Source organism: Antechinus flavipes, chromosome 1 (assembly GCF_016432865.1).
Source record: "Antechinus flavipes isolate AdamAnt ecotype Samford, QLD, Australia chromosome 1, AdamAnt_v2, whole genome shotgun sequence".
NCBI classification, from domain to species: Eukaryota; Metazoa; Chordata; class Mammalia; order Dasyuromorphia; family Dasyuridae; genus Antechinus; species Antechinus flavipes.
Window position 1 is genome coordinate 708,330,602 of NC_067398.1, and position 20,686 is coordinate 708,351,287.

A 20,686-nucleotide genomic window follows, 5' to 3' on the forward strand; every position below is an offset into this window, starting at 1 on the left:
TCCACGGAGGGGCTGAACGCCCAGCCACTGAGACCCCCTCTCATTCCCCAGCTCTTATGATCTGGTGAGCCCTTCCTGCAGAACCCTGAAAAGTCATTCTCTCCTAGGCTGAGAAACCTGACATCATGCTTGGGGTGGTCTGTGGAGCTTTGAACGTAGCAGATGCCTTGTTCAGGACCTGCATGACCGACTTCCTGCATTCATTGGAAAGGTAGAGAACGTGCTTGCTCATTACTAGACCTGAGTGCTTCCCCTTGTCTGTATGTGAGAGATAATGGGACTGCATCATCTGTGTGTGTGTGTGTGTGTGTGTGTGTGTGTGTGTGTGAGAGAGAGAGAGAGAGAGAGCTGGTGTGGGTGTGTGCATTTATGTATGTATATACACATGTATGTAGACATGTATTTATATAGATGGATATATGTATACAGATGTATATATTGCAATGTATTTATATATAATTATATGGATGTATGAATATGTATTTATGTAGATAAATGTATATATTTACATGTATATAGCAATATATTTATCAGAATATACATATATATAAATGTATATATGTGTATATACACAAACACATAGGTGTATACATACACTATAAATATATGTGTGCATGAATGTGTTTATAATACACACATATGTTTATATACTCATGCATACATATATACACATATACATTTCTCTATATAAATCTGTTTCTATATATGTATATATACATATATACACACACATATAACTTTATATACTCATACATACATATACACACATATTTAAAGACATTGCTTGATATGTAGATATAAATATGTCCACAGTTCTCTATAAATACATTGCTATGTGTAGATGTAAATATATCTACCTCTCTTTATAAATACATTCTCATATAAATAGATACAAATATATCTAACTCTCTCTATAAATACATACAATATAAATAGATAGAAATGTATTTACCTCTTTAGAGAAATACATTGACATATAGAAATAGATACAAATATATTTACCTGCCTTTATAAATACATTGATATATATAGATACAAATATATCCACTCATATATCTACTTCTCTCTATAAATACATTGATATATATATATGTATCTATCTATCTATATAGATAGATAGAAATGTATCTACCTCTTTATAGAAATACATTGACATATATAGATACAAATATATCTACCTCTCTATCAATACATTGCATATAAATAGATACAAATGTATCTACCTCTTTAGAGAAATACATTGACAAATATAAATAGATACAAATATATCTATCTCTCTCTATAAATACATTGCATATAAATAGATACAAATGTATCTATCTCTCTCTATAAATACATTGATATATAAATGGATACAAATGTATCTACCTTTCTATAAATACATTGCATGTAGATACAAATGTATCTACCTCTTTATAAAAATATATTGACATATAAAAATATATAAATATATCTACCTCTCTATAAATACATTGTATATAGATACAAATGTATTTACCTCTTTATAGAAATATATTGACATATATAAATAGATGCAAATATATCTACCTCTCTATAAATACATTGCATATAGATACAAATGTATCTACCTCTTTATAGAAATATATTGACATATATAAATAGATACAAATATATCTACCTCTCTATAAACACATTGACATATATAAATAGATACAACTATATCTACCTCTCTATAAATACATTGCATATAGATACAAATGTATCTACCTCTTTATAGAAATACACTGATAGCTTACTCTCTATCAATACATTGCATATAAATAGATACAAATGTATCTACCTCTTTATAGAAATACATTTGACAAATATAAATAGATACAAATATATCTACCTTTTTATAAATACATTGACATATATAGATACAAATATCTCTCTCTATAAATACATTGTCATATATAAATAGATACAAATATATCTGTCTCTCCATATAAATACATTGCCATATATACATAAAGTTACATATCTATCTATAAATAAGTGCATTGCCCTGGGAGTTGTAGAACTGAGGTTTAAATCTCAGTGCTGCTGCTCAATGGTCTTTTCCCTTTTCTTGGCCTTAGTTTCCCTCCTCTTGGCCTTAGTTTCCCTCATCTCCTCTCCCATTTGGAGCTGTTCTGGTCCTCTCTGAGCATCCTCTTGTTCCTCTGTAAAAGGACACCCTCGGCCTCCACGGTTGCTAAGGCTGCTCCTACCTCTCAGTGTCTCACCTGGGCCTCTCTTACCTGGAAGCTCTTTTCCCCCCATCTTGTTTATTTTGTCTCTCTCCCCAAACATACTATGTAATTAAGGTTAGTTAAATGATAGGGCAAGTTTCTTGGCACTTTGTTGTTGACAAAGCTCTTCCCTCAGAGCAGCTCAGGAAAGCTGGAAATACTAGACATGCAGGACATTTTACAGGGAGGAAACTGAGGCTTGGAGTGGCTCCGTAAAACCTCCATAGTCACTCGGTTAATAAGGGGTCAAGCTTCGACTCAGACCTTGATCTTTGGATTCCTTGGAGCTGTGAGTTTTCACAGGTTTCCCGTTTCCCTGATGCTTCCATAAAAGCCCTGATGATCGAGTGAACGAAACAGGATATCGTTTGCTTGTGAGAAAAGGCCGTCTGCCGTTAAGGGCAGAATGGTGACTTTGGACTCTCGGCGTGATGTCAAAGGACTGAGGAAGATCACCAGGGTCTCTAATAAAGGCAGAGAGAAACTTTCCAAATTCTTTTATTTCCCCATTCCATTATAAATTGGTGCGTGCTGGCGCTTGGAACAGATACGAGGGTGGTTTTTTCCCAGCCTGCTCACACACAGGATTCTTGCTTATTCTATTTCTATCTATCAAACTATCAAACCAAAAGACCAGGAAAGGGTGTTTCATCCCTTTGTTATTAGCTCAAAGGTAACAATGATAAGGAAACCAAAGTTCATCCCGTTGGTTCCTTGGAAAGCCCAGGTGTTCACTTTCCCAGAATATGTTACCTGGAGGATGCTTACTTAGCAAACGTGATAAACTGGGGTTTTGGAAAGTCTTCTCCCATCTTGGTGGTGAATGCATTCCCTGCCCCCACTCCCCCACTCCCCCTTGTGCAGAAATCTCAGTGGCGCTGCTGTCCCCATTAGAACCCTGATACAAGTCTTGGCCAAGACATGGCCCCATTGGTTTTGAAGGAGCTGAAAAACCGGCCCCTTCTGAAAGGTCTCTGTCTGTCTTACAGGGGTCAGGTTCTCCCAGCAGACTCTCTGCTGAACATTGTGGATGTGGAGCTGATCTATGGAGGGGTGAAGTATATCCTTAAGGTAAAGATCACCTCCTTCCCCCCAGACCCTATCCTGACACGAGTGAATCTGGCACCCTAAAAACAGGACTGCCAGAAAGAACTGGGCCACGGGAACAGCCCGTGCTGTCTTGTGGTATATTTCTTCAGTGAAAGTACTCAACCAGTGCTGTGGTGTGTGGGAGGCACACCGCCCAAGGCCTATGTCCCTTGTAGCATCCCGGCCCGGCCTGTGGGGCAGCTGTCTAGCAGAAGGAGGCTTGGCGTTGGTCTTTGAACCCCCCACACTGCATCCTATGTCTTAGCTCCCCTTGGAGCTTGGAGAAGTCCTTAATTCACTCTCTTTACTTTTTCATCTCTCTCTACATTTTACAAACCTTTTCCAGCTGTAGCCTGCCTTCCGGGGACTTTTAATAAGTTTCACCTTTGGGATTTTTTAAAAAAGAAAGCAAATCTGTTCTCCTTTTCCAGGATCTTCTTGGCTTTCGTTCAGTTCCTGTTAGGGAGGGCAGGCCGGCAAAGGCCTGTGAATCACTCATGAGTATCTGTTGAAAGCAGAAGGGGTGCTTAGACTGGAGAAGGGACATGTGCTGAGTATCTGCAGGATTGATACATAGAAAGTGGATTAAGTTTGTTTCACTTGGCCTTAGAGCCCAGAACCAGGAGCAAAGGGGTGGACGTAGCAAAGCAGTCTGGGTAAGAAAAAGCGTTGTAATGAAAAGAAAACCCTGAGAGTTCAGGGGGCTGCCTCAGCATGTCATGAGCTCTGCCATAGATTATGTGGCCAGCTATTTGGAGCTGACAGGACCTTGTCGGGAGGTCTCAGGCGGGCTGGACGGCCCTCTTGGGCATGGGGTAGAAAGGATTTTACTAGATGGTTCCAGAGATCCTTCTGTCCCTCAGATTCTGGGGTTCTGATTCCGAGGGGGCAAGAGATCTGGTCTAGAATGGCAGGAACTCTCTCGGAGTGAGCATCAGAATATGGATGGTCTGTTGGCTATAATGGCACTAGTTCAAGGGCTCAAGACTGCCCAGTCCCATGGCCTTTATTCTGGGTTCTCTCTTTAGTTTAAGGTTGTTGCTGATGCCTCTGAACACAACTGAGGGTTAAGGCTCCCCATTTGGGGGGCTCAGTTATCTTTGGCCATGACACAAATAGAGATAGGGATGAGAAATCTACCACAACTCCCCAGCCTTGGACTGCAGCAGGTCCTGTCTGGCCGCCAAGCAGGGGGCAAAGGTTGAGGACGACCCCTCATCCCTTTGTGAATAAGTCAGAGCAGAAGACTCAGTGGTCAGAGCCAGGAGGCCTTCTAAAATTCAGCTCCGACCCTGAACCTGGGATTCTCGTCCCCCCAAAAATTTCTTGGGTATTGACCCCGAATATTTCTCGGGGATGGAAGATGGCGGGTGCTGCTGCCTGCTGAGAACACCCTGTCTCTCCAGGTTGCCCGACAATCCCTGACCATGTTTGTTCTCATCATGAACAACTGTCACATCGAAATAGATGCCCACAGGCTCAATGATGGTGGGCTGCTGCTGTCCTATGATGGTAATAGCTACACCACGTACATGAAGGAAGAAATCGACAGGTCAGTCACCAGGATGTCCCTGGACAACTACATGGGTTGGGGGGGGGAGAGGGTGTCTCCTAGGAGTTCAGGTTCAAAGACAGTATGGACACTTCTTTAGCAGAGGGAAGGCCAGAGCCCTCCTTCTGTGGGGGACACGGGGACCCTTCCTGGTGGATCAATCAGACCGCAGCTTACAATCCTGCTGGAGAGAGGAAGGGGCTCCCTCCCCTGGTCTTTAACTTGTTCCCCGTGTGGCCACCACTCAAATAGCAGTTACTCTGCCTGCTCTCACTTGAGTCTAGTTTGAACTTCATGATAGTTGGTGGGAGACTGGGAACTAGGAAGACACGAGGGACTTCACCGCTGCCCTCGATTTCAGGGCCTCTGGGTCCTAGCCAGAGTGCTCACCACTGCTCTACCCTTCCTTTCATGTTGCTGCTTAACATCGGAGCATTGGGGCTATGTAGACACTCTGCCTCTTGGGAGAGGGAAGCATTTTGAGCTTCATCCCCAATCCTCTGTCTCTCATCAATGTCCTGTCCATTTCACAGGCATTAAGCCCCCCTTTGCCCAGAACCAAGCGCAGATCCCTGCCTCTCACCCAGGCCACAGTTTTTGGTAGCACCTGTAAGAGAAGGAGACAAAAGCTTTCCAAGAGCCAGCCAGGGGTCCCAGAGCCCCCAGGGCCAGCCCTGATGTTGGGACTTTGGGTCTGACTCTCAGGATTGGGAGGGACCTTGGAAACCCCCGGAGCAGATGGATCCAGATGGGGATCCTGCAGCCCCCTCCCAACCCACTTTGAGGCAGCCCTCATTGTTAGGAGGCACCAAGCCTAGGCTGCCATCTGTATCTAGACCAAAACTTCTTAAACTGGCACTTGCTTACCCACATGGACTCATGTAACTGAATGTGAGGGTCACAAAATTATGATTTATTATCATCAATATCAGTAAATGTCTGATTTGCACACCCATTCTATATATCTCTATACCCAGAGTTGCCTAAAAATTTCTTGGGTGAAAAGGGGTCACAGGTGGGAAAAGTTGAAGAAGCCCTGGTCTAGACATGGCAGGTGCTTTCAAGAGGCAGATTTTTTTGGGATTCAGTTTGATTTGGACTAACGGCAAAATAGATAACTTACTGGGGGATAATTATGAGCCGAGGCTTTCTTTAGGCCGCGTCCCTGGCTGATTGCAAACCCATTCCCACCTCCTTCCTTGTCTCCGCCAGTTACCGGATCACCATTGGCAATAAGACATGTGTGTTTGAGAAGGAGAATGATCCCACCATCCTGAGATCTCCCTCTGCGGGAAAGCTGGTACAGTACTTGGTGGAGGACGGAGGCCATCTGACCACTGGAAGCACCTATGCAGAAATGGAGGTACCCACAATACCAAGGGGTTCTGTCCATTTTGGGGGAGAAGGCTATTCTTGGAACCTGCGGTCCTTGGGCCCCGTCTGGCCCTGCTCGGAGTGATCACAGAGCAGTTCATTGCCCTGAAGCTGCCTCTTAGCTTTATGGTTTCCCAAAGGGCCAGGCTTCTGACTGAGGCTCATCTTTGAACCCATGAGTTCCATGAGTCCCAAGTGAGTCTCCTAAGGAGACTGCCTGAGTTCAGTTCCATATTGAGCCCAGGCAAAATTCGGCCACATCCTGATGATGTAACTCTGACCTCCCATGAAGACACCCCTTGCTAGGTAACATCTCCCCTTACAGGACTCTGAGCCACAAAGGTTGTCTGTTCATGGCTCGTTGCAAGTTACACAAACATGAGTGTCCTTTTAAATGTGTCCGTGGCTCTGCAATCTCAGAGAATTTCAGGTGGGAGTCTCTAAAAGGCCCTTTGGTTCCCCCTGGCCCTGAGCAGGCGTCCCAGGACCTCTCACTTCTCCGACAGCTGGTGTCCAGCCTCTGCTACCTGACCTTCAGGCATGGAAACCCTAAGGCCTCAGGAGGCCGTGCGTTTTCTTCTTGGAAAGCTCTGATCCTCAGCCTCAGTTGGCTCCCTGCTCTCTTCCCCCATAGAGTAGACCATGCTCAAATCTTCTTCCTTCTGACCAGTCTTTTTTTCCATTTAATAATATTTTATTTTCTCCAATTAGATGTAAAAATAGTCAGCATCATTTTTGTAAGATTTTGAGTTCTGAAGTTTTTTTCCTTTCCCTAAGACATAAAGCATTATGATATGTTATATGTATACAATTCTTTTAAGCATATTTCCATATATGTTGTGTTGTGAAAGAAAAATCAGAAAAAAAGGGGAAAACCACATTAAAAAATAAAACAAAAAAGGTGAAAATTTTTGGTAGAGTTGTGAAGTGATTTAACTATTCTGGAGAGCAATTTGGAACTATGTCCCAAGGGCTATCAAACTCTGCACACCCTTTGATCCAGCAGTGGCTCCGTGTCCCAAGGAAATCATGAAAGAGGGAAAAGGACCTACATGTGCAAAAATGTTTGTAGCAGCCCTTTTGGGAATTAGAAAATGAATAAATGCCCATCAATTGAGGAATGGCTGAACAAGTTGTGGTGCATGAAGATAATGGGATATGATAGTTCTATAAAACATGATAAACTGATTTTAGAAAGGGCTGGAAAGATTTACATGAACTGGTGTTTTGCAAAGCAAGCAGAATCAGGAATACATTGTACACAGTAACAGCAAGAATGGGTGATCAACTAGGAGAGACTTGGTCCTTCACAGTGATCAGTGATCCAAAGCAATCCCAGTAGGCTTTGGACAGAAATGCCATCTACATCCAGAAAAAGAACTAAGGAGACTGAATGTAAATCAACACATACTGTGTTCACTTCATTTTTCTGTTTTTGTTTTTTTTTTTTTAATCTCTCCCAGGGTTTTCCCCTTTTGCTCTGGTTTTTCTCTCCCAACATGATTCATAAAGCAATGTGTGTTAAAAATTTTTTGAAAAGATATCAGCCAAAAAAAAGAAAATATTATGCTTCAATTTGGCATTTAGTCTCCATAGCTCTCTCGCTGGATTCTGATGGCATTTTCCACCCCAAGTCTATTGGAATTGTCTTGGATCATTGTAATGCTGAGAAGAGCTAAGTCTATCATAGCTGATTATCATTGCTGTTACTATGTACAATGTTCTTCTGATTCTGCTCACTTCATTCAGCATCACTTCTTGTAAGTCTTTTCTGAAACCAGCGGGCTCATTATTTTTTATAAAACAATAATATTCCTTTAGATTCAAATACCACAGCTTGTTCAGCCATTCCCCAGATGATGGGCATCCACTCGGTTTCCAGTTCTCTGCCATCACAAAAAGAATTGCTACAAACATTTGCACATCTGAGTCCTTTTCCTCTTTTATGAATTTTTGGAATAATGCTGGGTTAAAGGGTATGCACAGTTTGATAGCCCTTTGGGCATAGTTCCAAATTGCTCTCCAAATCAACTGAATCAGTTCACAACTCCATCAACAATGCATTGGTGTCCCAATTTTCTCACATCCCTCTAACATTTCTCATTGTCTTTTCCTGTCATTTTACCCAATCTGATATAAATGTGAGGTGATACCTCAAAATTGTCTTAATTTGCATTTTTCTAATCAGTAGTGAGTTAGGGCATTTTTCACATGACTAGAAATGGATTTAATTTCTTCATCTGAAAATTGTCTGTTCATATCCTTTGGCCATTTCCCCCAATATTGGAAAAAATTTGTATTCTGGTAAATTTGACTCGATTCTCTATATATCTTAGAAATGAGGCTTTTATCAGAAAATTGTTTCCCAGCTTTCCACTTCCCTTCCAATCTTGGCTGCATTGGTTTTGTCTGTGCAAAGTCTTTAATTTCATGTAATCAACATTATCCATTTTGTATTTCATAATGTTCTCTATTTCTTGTTTGGACCAGTCTTCAAGATCACGAAGAGTCCTCTCGTCCATTCCAAATCTCTTCTCCACACAAAACAAATGTCCCCGGGTCCTTGAAAGGGACGTCATATGGCATAGTCCTGAGTCGCTCCACAGTCACCCTTTGCTTGTTCTTAACTGTCCTGACAGCCTTATGAAAGTGTGTCACTCCCACTGAGCATGATAATGCAGAGGCAGCAGCCCCTGTTTATACTGCTCTTTTTGTCAGTCTGCTGACTTACTTTTTAGCTTGTGGCTGACTCAGACTCCCAGGTTTATCTATAATGTTTTAAGGGTGTACTTTAAAAAACAAAATCTCTGTAACTTCCCCTTCCAAAGAATTCTCCCTTATGTTGGAGAACTACAGTTAGACACAGCAAGATTCACATGCATCTCCTTATTTGGGCCCCATTTTTTCTGTTCCCCATTTCCTTAGTTTTTACTCCCGTGCCATTTTCTGATTAATTTGTGTCTGGCTTTTCTTCGTGATGCCTTTAAGTGGCTTTTTTTGAGCCATAATGTGTATGATGAGGAAGAAAAAATATGAATTTGGGGTGAGAAGATCTGGAGTTAAATCCTGTTTTGTTCCTAACTATGTGCCTTGAGTACATTTCTGAACCTCTGCAAGCTTTGGCTCCCTTGTCTGCAAAATCTGGAAATACCCGAGGGTTTTTGCAGTTCTGAATCTTGAGTCATCATTAAAATCCCATTTTATTCGACAGCCTGATGCTCCCAACAATCAAGGCCTCCTTGGACCTTAGCTGCCTCCAGCTTGAACTCATCTGCAAATTTGACAAGCGTGGCCCTGATGTTTTTATCAGGATTAGTCAATCCTCTCTGATGCGAGGGTCCTCGGGCACCTCACCCCTATAAGTCTCAATGTCCTTATCTGTAATAAGAAAATAATTCTCACAGCATGTCTGCTGTGAGAAAAAGGCTTTGTATGTCAATTGGAGAAGAACTAAACAATCATGACACTTGGCTCAAAAATTTAGAGTTGGTGGACAGCTTAGAGGCCATTAAGCCCATCTCCCTCCTTTTATGGATGTAGAAACAGGAACAAGTAGTTAAGTGTTCTTCTCAGTGACAGACAACTAGTAAGTGCTAGGGCTAGAACTCAGGACTTTTGAGGTTGCGTGAATGATCAGAACCAATAAGCCCATTTATAGAGCAGTTATGGGTGATATCAATGGAAAGAATATTTTAAAATGGCACACTGTGGCACTCTGTTGTCTAGAATCCCTGTGTGAATGCTCCAGCCCCTTCATAGACCCGGGTGTGGGGGACTGTGGGACCTGTGGATGTCATATACATACAAAGAAATGGCTGTGGAACTGCTCTAAAAATGACCATGGTCGAATTTGTATGCACATCCCCTCCATGGTCTGGCTTGTTCCTTCCTTTTCCGTACTCACTTCCCTCCGCTCCTATTTTCCCTGTAATTTCATCAGCGTAGGAAGCTCAAGGAGGGAGCCTCCTCTGCCAAGGCTGGCCGGCCCCTTCTCAGTGACTGTGTCTTAGAATGGTCCAGAGCCACTAGGGAAGGATAGAGATGAGAGGCAGTATAGATGATAGAGAAATGGATGGATGATGGATAAATGATATACACATATAATGGATAGATAGAAAGACAGATAGATGGATGATTAAATTATTAGATGAATAGATAGATGATTAAATGGATGGATGATCAGATAGATCGATCCAGATAAATGGATGGAAGATTAGATAGATAAATAGATGATTAGATGGATGAATGATTAGATATATAAATAGACAGAACTAGTCTTTATGAATCACTTGCTATCACCTGCCAGATATTACGCTAAATTCTGGGCTATGAGCAAAGATGATGTTCCTTTTCCTCATGGAACTTATATTCAAATGGAGGAAGCCAGCATATAAAGGGCAGCTGGAAGAAGGATGCAAGTAGTGTATGTGTGTGGTTTGTGGAGGTCTGGTTTGGGTCAAGATAAAACCAAAAATCACCTCTGAAAGCTTGGAATCTCAGAACAGAGCCACTTCCTTCTTGTGGCCTTTAGGATGCTGTCTACCTTGGCCCCCTCTCAACTCTGCATCTTTTCCAGACATACATGTTCTTCCTGGTATCTTTGCTGCTCCTCTGAAGACATGGAGGCTGTACATGACTTTTCAGGGGGGGAAAAAAAGCTCTTTTTAATTTTTTCCTCTATCTGAGGATGGTGTTTCCCAAAGAAAGACCCTAGTTTGGGGATCAGTTTCCCTGAATCTTAATTCTGTCATGTTTGTAGGGTTTTTTATTCTAATGATCATAGAAGCAGCAGCAGCTGGGGTGTATGCACTTAGGGCCTCCTAGAGATCGGTTTCTGTGCTAGTCTGTGCCATATCACTGGTCACCAGTCCTGGGCGGCCTGTTTATTGCACGCACAGGTCCTGGAGTTCCTTTCCTCACTTCTTCATCCCATCCCAACCCAGGTAATGAAGATGATCATGACCTTGAGTGTGCAGGAGGATGGACGGATCTACTACGTGAAACGGCCAGGAGCTGTGCTCCAAGCAGGCTGTATGATAGCCAGACTGGAGCTGGACGATCCTTCTAAAGTCCATGCGGTGAGTGATGGTGCTGGGGGTTATCGGGAACTCCTAGAGCTGCTGGGATCAGGTTGTAATGCCGAAGAAACTGAGGCAAGACAGAGATTAGAGAGTATTTAATATTTTATTTGAAAGGGAGAGATTTACTGGGATCAAATGGATCCATGGTTTAGTCCCAGGGCTAAACGAGACTATCGTCTCCAAGAATCCAGCAAACAATGTGAGTTGGCTCAGACTCGGGGTAGACTGAGGCAGGGGTGGAGTCAGGGTGCTGAGAGAGGAACGTGACTCTGACAGGGTGTGGGGAGGCACCCCAGACATGGGGAGAGGAATCTTGATAAGACATTATCTGATATTCTGATAGATTGGGATGGGGAGAGGCATTCTGATATTCTAAAATATAAGATTTTTTTATCCTTACCAAATATTCTGATGACTAAGAGGGAGGGGTGGTTTGAGCAGAACAATTGAGGCAGAACAATTCAGGGAAACCGAGGCAGGGCAGTTTAGGAAAACTGAGTCAGGATAATTAGGGAAACTGAGTCAGGATAATAAAAGAAAACTGTGTCAAGGTAAAACAAAACAAAATAAGATGAAACAACAAGGTCTGCTGGGGAGCCTGATGAGACCTTAGAGGCAGTCTCCTCCATGACTTTCATTTTACAGAGGAGGAACAAACACAGGAAGGAAAAGGGCCATTTGGGTAGTGAGCAGCCGGGTTTCTGGGACCACAGATCCTGTGGCCTCTCCCTACCTGAAACATAAACATCCATCATATCCCTGGCAAGGACTTCCCTTGCTTGAAAACCCTCCAGTGAAGAGAGGAAGCCCCCTCCTTTTTGGGGCGAGTTATACTTTCTGCCTTGCTCCCCTTTCCTAAACAGCTGTGGTGGTTTTGCTTTTTTGAAATAATGCATGTAGAGGGTCTTCCTGCTCATGTGCTCCACTCATTCCAAGGTAGCCACACTGATGTAAAAGCTGCCTTTACTTATCTCTGTTCCCCCCTTCCCCCCCTCGCACATCTGTAGAACCTGGGGAGGGGCCGCAGGAAGTGCTAAATAAACAAACATTGTGGAGTAAATGGCTAAGTAGGTGGTTGATTCATGGATTTCTCTTCTGGAAGCATGTGAACTCAGTCACTGGGTTGTACTAAAATTAAACCTCTTTATAAAAGGGAAGATTTATGTGAATTATTAGTCATTTTTCACCCCCCCTTCTGGACCCATCTTTAGGGAATCAAGAGGAAATTAAGGTAGGGGAGAGGTGTGGAGTTTGCAATGCTCATGGCACTGAGAAATTTATAAAATGGCAGGCATAGGGCCCGTTTTCCTCATTTTACAGGGGAGCAGGTGACTTGCCCAGGTAGAACAGGAGATGGGTGGGGCATCAGATGCAGGCTGGGCTTCTTTGGGTCACACACCTCTGACTTTTTCTCCCTCTACTTCTCACCAGGCTGAGCCATACACAGGGGACCTGCCCTGCCAGCAAACCCTGCCCATCATGGGAGAGAAGCTGCACCAGGTTTTCCACAATGTCCTGGAGAACCTGACCAACGTCATGAACGGCTACTGTTTGCCAGAACCCATTTTCAGCACCAAGGTGAGCGGAGCCGGCTTCTGCTGAGCTCTCATTCAGGTTAAGAGATGAGAATAAGTTTTATGTACACACACACACACACACACACACACACACACACACACACACACACACTTGTATGTAGACTCACACACAACACAATTACTTAAATACACACAATTACACATTTTCCCATAAGACTCACTCTCACATATACACTCACATAACACCTATATACTTAAATAAATTCACACAATCACACACACTTTTATAAAGACTCACTCATATAGACTCACATAATATAATCACACACATATATACTTAAATACATGCAATCACACACACATATATTTTCACATAGACTCACTCTCACATGCATATATACACACAATCACACACATTCTCACACAATTGGAGAGTTGATTATATAATCATTGTCATTGCATATATTTTTGTTCAAAATCTTACTCTGCACCAGGTCAGTGAAGGCTTTCCATGCTTCTCTGAATTGCTTTTGATCATCTTTATGACCAGTCAAGAAATGTTATTAATCACCTACTATATGCCCAGATGCTATGTTGAGCATTGCAGATATAAAAAAAGAGGCCAAAGACAGTTTCTTCCTTGAGAGCTTGAGAGTCTAATGGGGGGAGCCAATATGCAAGCAAATAGGTGCAAAACAAATTATATGCTGGAAAAATAGGAAATAATGAACAGAGGGAAGACACTGGAATTAAGAGGGAATAAGGAAGGCTTCCTGATGAAGGTGAGATTTTAGTTGCAACTTACAGGAAGTTAGGAAGATCAGTAGATGGAAGAGAGAAGGAAGAGTATTCCAGGGATGGGAACAGCTAGAGACAGCTAAAAGATAGATACTCTTATTCATGGAATAGTCAAAAGACCAAGTCACTTAATGGAAGAATATGAAATAGGAAATAAAGTGTGAAAAGACTCAAGGGGCTGAGGTAGGAAGGGGCTGAGTTTTGAAGAGCTTTCAATGCCAAACAGATGATAATTTTGTATTTAATCCCGGAAGCCATAGGTGTTGGAATTCATGGGAGAGCTGCTGGAACACACAGGAGCCACCTAACAGTGGCTGCTGGAGATCCAACCCAGAATGGATCTCCTCTTGTGAGAGGATGATACAAGGAGACTAAGAGGCATTTGTTCTCTGACCTCTCTGATTGAGAGGCCATTGTGTTGTCTGACCTCTCTCCTCTTCCCCTGCCTCCAATTTATCTCATTCCTAGTCTACAACACCTGTGTCGGCAAAGGCTGCTTTGCAAACCCTTCCATGTATGATCCACAGCTGTAGAGGCTCTCAGAGAATTGACTTGACCTTTAACAATAGGGAGCCACTTGAATGATTAAGTAGGGGAGTGACATGGTCAGATGGTGTCATAGTATTACTTTTAATCTATCTGCATGGTTTGTTATATTGTGGGCATCATGCTCTTTTTGGATACATCTGACAATCACTTTTTCCTAGGTTTTTGATATCATATAAACATAGCTCTAGTTATGTCATATGTCAATTTCACCTTTGTGCAGTATCTCTCATCAGTTTCACTGCTGAAGCATTTCTCATCAGTTTCACCTCTGCAGCATCTCTCATCAATATCACCTGTGCAGGAGAAATACTGGGCAGTATTTCCCCTAGATTTTACCTGTGCAGCATTTCTCATCAGTTTCACTTCTGTAACATCTCTCATCAGTTTCACCTCTGCAGCATCTCTCATCAGTTTCACCTCTGCAGCATCTCTCATCAGTTTCACCTCTGCAGCATCTCTCATCAGTTTCACCTCTGCAGCATCTCTCATCAGTTTCACCTCTGCAGCATCTCTCATCAGTTTCACCTCTGCAGCATCTCTCATCAGTTTCACCTCTGCAGCATCTCTTCTCAGTTTCACCTGTGCAGTATTTAGTGTAGATTTCACCTGTGCAGCATTTCTCACACCCCCTTCTCTCCTCTGACATTGTCGTCCCCATCCTGTGCAGGTCCTTCATCACTTCACATCTGGGCCATTACAGTAGCAATTACTAAAATGGTAGATCTGCCTAGTTCAGGTCTCTTCCCACTTCAATTCATATTCCAACCATTAATCTAAGTCTAATTATGTCACTACCACCACTCCCAACCTGCTCAGTAAATTCCAGTGAGTCCCTGTCACCTCCAGGATCACCTACAAAATGTTCTGTTTGGCATCCCTTTCATATCCCATCTAGCCCCCTCTTATCTTTCCAGCCTTCTAACATCCTACTCCCCCCACCTGGTACCTTCTGATTTCTAGCCACTAGCCACCTCTGGGCTCTTGTATAAATAAAACCCTCCATCTCTCACTCTGGGCATTCTCTCTAGGCTGTCCCCCTTATAACACTCTTATTCCTCTACACTTTGTAATTTTAAATCTCTCTCATTTCCTTTAAGTTCAAATTAAAATATCTTCTTTAATTGAAAGGCTTCCTCGGCCTTTCAGTTCTAGTGCCTGCCTTTTATTATTTCCCATTTATCCTGTATATATATTGCTTTGTACACATTTGCATGTTGTCTTTCTCATTAGATTATAAGCTCCCTGGGGCAAAAAACTGCCTTTTTTACTCTTTTTGTATCCTCAGTGCTTAGCTCAATGTCTGATGCTTAATAAATGTTTATCAATTGATAACCAGACCAGTTGGACCGATTCAAAGTTCCACCAATAGCATATTTGTCCCTATCTTTCCAGAGCCTAATACTAATTATTTCTGTTTCAAACCTTCTTTACTAATTTGTTTTAATTTGTATTTGTCTTATAAGTTATTTAGAGCATTTTACATAGTTGTTGAGGGTTTTTTTTTTTTTCTTTTCTAATTTAAAATTACCCAGCTCTCTTGGCCACTAATCTATTGGGAGGGGAGAGGAAGGGTGTGGCTCTTATGAAGATTTGGGTCAATTTCTTATATATTTTGGATATCATACTTCTATGAGAGATATTTGATGCAAAGATTCCCCCCTCATTTGACAATTTCTCTTCTTATTCTAACTATGTTACTTTCTTAATGCAAATTTTTTCAATTTTATTTAATTGAAATTGACCACATTTTCTGTTATAATCAACATCTAGTTTTATCAGGCCAGAAATCCATATATGTGTGTGTGCATGTGTGTATATATATATATATATATATATATATATATATATATGTGTGTGTGTGTGTGTGTCTGTGTGTGTCTGTGTGTGCGCATATATATATAACCTGCATTCCTTTTTAATTAATAAATAATGTTTTTTAATTAATACCAAGTTCAAAAAGTACTTTAATCAGTTATTTACATAAGACATATAATTATAGTTTCATGCTAGTTCTAGATTAGTGGTGGTCAGACAAGTGAGAGAATACTGGTACATGTTGAGCTATTTTCTAGAACCATGATGGATGTAATCAGTATTGTTTGGTTGTTCAGTCATTTTTAAGTTGTATCTGACTCTTTATGACCCTATTTAGGCTTTTTTTTTTTTTAGATACTGATATGGTGTGCCATTTCTTTCTCCAGCTCATTTTACAGATGAGGAAACTGAGGCAGATAGAGTAAAGTGACTTCTTCAGAGTCACACAGCTAGTAGCGTCTGAGGTTGAATTGGAACTCATGGCGTCCTGACTCCAGGAGCTGGTGCTCTCTATGCCATGCTGCCACCTAGTGCCCCCATGCCGTCAGAATACATATAGCAATTCTAATTATAGATCCATGGCTTCAGTTCCTAGGCTAACAGAAGCATCTTGCTTGTTAAATGAGACAGACTGACCCATAAGGCCCTGAAGCCCCCAGTGGGGACCCTATTGAGAGCCCCCTCCAAAGGTGTTATATTTCATACCATCCTAAATGCCGTGAAAGGAACCAAATGATGTGGTTCTTACCTTCAGAGAGCCATTAGTCTCTTGGGAGACAAGATGAGGTAGATAGATGAGAAACAGAAAAATGCAGTCCTGTACCAGATGCTTAGAGAAGAGATGAGTGTGAACTCTAGTTGTTGGGGGGGAAGGGGGAGAGGGAAAGGCTTCATGGATAAATCTCCTGAGCTGAACTCGGGAGGATAGGTAGGACCCAGCTGTGTGCATTTCCAGTGAAGAGAGCCAATTCTGCTTGAATTCTCTGGTCATTTGATTAACCTGCCCAGTCTTCCAAAATTGCACTCCATGCGTGCCCCTTAGCATCATGCTGCCATCTCTATGGGCCGTGAACGTGAATGATTTTTGTCTCTTTCAGCTCAAGGAGTGGGTCAACAAGCTGATGGTCACCCTGCGGTCCCCCTCCTTACCCCTTCTGGAGCTCCAGGAGATCATGACCAGCGTCTCTGGCCGGATCCCGCCCTCTGTGGAGAAAGCGGTCCGCAAAGTCATGGCCCAGTATGCAAGCAACATCACCTCCGTGCTTTGCCAGTTCCCCAGCCAGCAGGTAAAGAGTGTGGAGGGGGGCTCTCGGGTGATCCCATGACATCTCCTGAAACCGTTATGGATTCTTATGTCTGGCCTCTGATAGAAAACGTCAGGAGACTTGCGATCTTATCAACACAGGGCCTTCCTTCCACAGATTTAGAGATCACAATCCTTTCCAGTCCTTATTAGGTTAACTTGGTCAGTCACTTGGTGACTGTCCTTGTGGGCAGGGGCAGCCCTGATCTCCTGGGTTCTTGCTGGGCCAGTTCTTGGAGGCTATTGAGCTTTCTGGAACTGGAGACTTTTGTAACATTTACCAAGTACCTTCTTCACAACCACCTTGGGATTTCAACAGTTCAATCTTTCACGATCCAGAGACTTGTGTATCTATCTAGTATGAACATAGGTAAACCCTGAATTGTCTCTGTTCAAAGTTTTTGCCAAACTTTCAGAAGTGCCTAGTTTCTGATAGGATGGCCCTCATTGCTTTAAAAACTTAGGTGTAAAAGCGCTCCCCAGAAGCTTTGGATCTTGACCAAATAGACAGCACTTTAAAAAAATAGCATCTTATCAGAAGAATAAAGCAAAATCCGAAGCCATCTTTAGTGCTCGTCAGTTGAACAGATGTTTGTTGAACACCTGCTCTGCCCCGGGGGCCCAAGCTGAATGCTTTATTTATCATTTGTACTTAGTGTGACTGTGAAGTAGTGGAGGGAGCTCTGGACCAGGCACTGGAAGACCTTGGGTCAAGCCTCTGCTCAGCCACTCACTTGGTGCGTGACTTGGCCGTATCCCCGGCCGGCTCTGGGCCTCCTTTCTCTTCCTTCATGTGGTGCGGTTGGGCTAGATTATTTTCAAAAGTGCTTCCAGCTCCAAAAGGTCAATTCACGTAGTCTTTTCTTCCACTCGTTATGTGGCAGTGATCTTTTTAAAAAAAACTTTTTAATTGGAATTTTTATAATTAAATTTTTAAAAAATGATTTTTCCAGTGAACAAAAGATCTAATTTTCTCTCCCTGCTTCCCTCATTCCATTGGGCAAAAGGCAAAGCAAAGCAAAACTCTTGGAAAACAAATTCCCACAATGCCCATCTCTAAAAAATACGTATCTCGTTCTTCCAGCTCCCTCCGTTGGGAGGAGAGTTAGTGGCTTTGTCATCATTCCTCCGGGCTTATGGAGCAGAGTGCTTGAGGCTTAAGTCATTTGTCTCTGCAATAGGATCGTTACTATAGAAATTGTTTTTTCTGATTCTGCTCAGGTGACTTATTGTAAGTTCTTACAGATTTTTCCGTCCATTATTTCTTATAACAAAAAGCATTCTGTGGCCTAACTTGCAACCCTTCAAAGAGTTGGTCATCAGTATTTTTGTACATCTGGGTCTTTTTTCTCTTTCTTTTGTCACTTGGGGACATAGAGCTAGCAGTGATCTGGCTAGATCCCAGAATATTCACGGTTTAGTGACTTGGACGAGTTGGTTCCACGTTGCTTTCCCGAATGGTCTGTTAGCCGTGCGTTCTCGCGCTGGGTTTGCCCAGAGCCTGACAACATTTATCACGTTCCTTTTGTACCAACTTATCCAATATGGTGGGTTTGAGGCGGAGCCCCAGAGTTGCTTTAATTTGCATTTTTCTAATTCCTAGAGATTTGGAGCATTCATTCAAATGAATATTAATAGCTTAGAGTTCTTCTTCTGAAGACTGTAAGCTCATACCCTTTGACCATTTATTAATTGGAGAATGGCTCTTATTCTTGCAGAATCGAATCAATACCATGTATATGTATATGCATATTGTATTGCATAAATGTTTATATACATGTATTATAGCATACAATGTATGCACATATGTAACAAGCACATGTCTATGGCATTTAATATGTGCATCGTATACGTATACAGGCATTATATATGTGTGTGCTTTGTTTTTATGTGTGCACATGTGTGTATTTAATATGCATGTATATATGTACGCACATTGTGTGTAAATACATTATATTGTAGGCATAGCTGTGTGTTGTGCTGTGTTGTGTATAGGTTTATGGGTATGGGCATATGTATATTTACGTGTGTTATATATGTATATTGTGTGTATATAGATGTACATATGTGTGTATTCTCTCACAGGTATCAATATGCATAATATGCACGTGCAGGTATACATATATGCAGTAGCATACATCTGTCTAATCACACATAATTATTGTAATTACTGCATTTTATGTATTATATATACATATACTTTGTTTTTATTTATGCTCAATAATACATGTATATTATTAGTGTTTGTCACCCAACGCAATGCATATTTGCACACATGCACGCACGTGTATATGACCCATATCTTGTTGCAAAGGTTTTCTCTTAGTTAGTTACTGCTTTTCTAATTTTAGCTCTATTGAACTTATTTATGCAAAAACTTCTGAGTTGTATAGAATCCAAATTGTCCATTTTATTTTCTCTCTTCCTTGTTTGAGTGTGAACTCTCCCCTCTCTATAGATTGGAAAGGGAATTTCTTCCACGCTCTTCAGAGTGAATTGTTTGTGATGCCTCCTTTCTGTTTAAGTCCTATGCCCACTGGGAACTTATCTTGGGGTCTGTGGTGAGATGTGGATCTGTCTCCCTCTCTGCTTCTGATGTTGATGATCTTTATAAGCCATAAAGTATATTTGCCCCTTCACTGAGGTCCTCTATGGAGACTTCACCATGGTACCAAGAGGACCTGGGCTCTTGGAGACCATAGCAGTGACTCAAGGCCTGGCAGGCCCCTCCAAACCAGACAATCTTAGAGCATCACCAACAGAGTGATGAGGGGGGTGACAAGTCCACAGGGTGGAGAGGGAAAGGATAACCTTGATAATGTCCTAGAGCTGGGGAGGTGCTGCTGTCTGCCTCAGCAGAGGGAGTTCCTCATGGAGAAGTGGGACCAATTTGCTGAACCTCCTTTACAGATTCCATCCGAGAAGAGGCTATTATCATTGCCCATCTTTCTCCCTTTTGTGTGACTGAAAGGGGCTTGGTACTTTTCTCACACCCCCCTATATTTACTTTAGGGAAGGGTTATCAAGGCCACCATTGAAAGAAGTGCAGATCTTGTAGCTTGCTTCATTCATTCACTCTCATTTATTCGTGTGCTTCAGTCCCTCGTTTTAGTAGGAACTGCTGCTATCTAGACAGTGAACCTCTGTGCAATTATCTGGGATGGTCTTCAGACCTAGATCAATCCAGCAGACCTCGGACCCTAATGAGAGCACAGGGAGAAAGAGTGTTGTGAGAACCAAGCAGTGGGAGGGATCACCGTCAGCAGACGGGGAGGGATTGACTCCTTCGAGAGGAGCCTCTCTAATTCTGTTCTCCTCTGTTCCTGGAAAGCTCCGTCTCCTTGACCATCTGG

General features: G+C 42.1%; 1 protein-coding gene across 4 annotated transcripts in view; it reads left to right on the forward strand.

Moving 5' to 3' along the window:
- ACACB (acetyl-CoA carboxylase beta) overlaps nt 1–20,686 on the forward strand; it is a 120,872-nt gene that overhangs the window by 61,066 nt on the left and 39,120 nt on the right. For all 4 annotated transcript variants that reach the window (XM_051972984.1, XM_051972983.1, XM_051972985.1 and 1 more), the window contains exons 15-21: nt 108–211; nt 3,224–3,305; nt 4,730–4,875; nt 6,088–6,238; nt 11,193–11,327; nt 12,762–12,908; nt 17,128–17,316. In XM_051972984.1, coding sequence (XP_051828944.1) covers nt 108–211; nt 3,224–3,305; nt 4,730–4,875; nt 6,088–6,238; nt 11,193–11,327; nt 12,762–12,908; nt 17,128–17,316 — 954 coding nt within the window. The remainder of the gene's footprint in view (nt 1–107; nt 212–3,223; nt 3,306–4,729; nt 4,876–6,087; nt 6,239–11,192; nt 11,328–12,761; nt 12,909–17,127; nt 17,317–20,686) is intronic.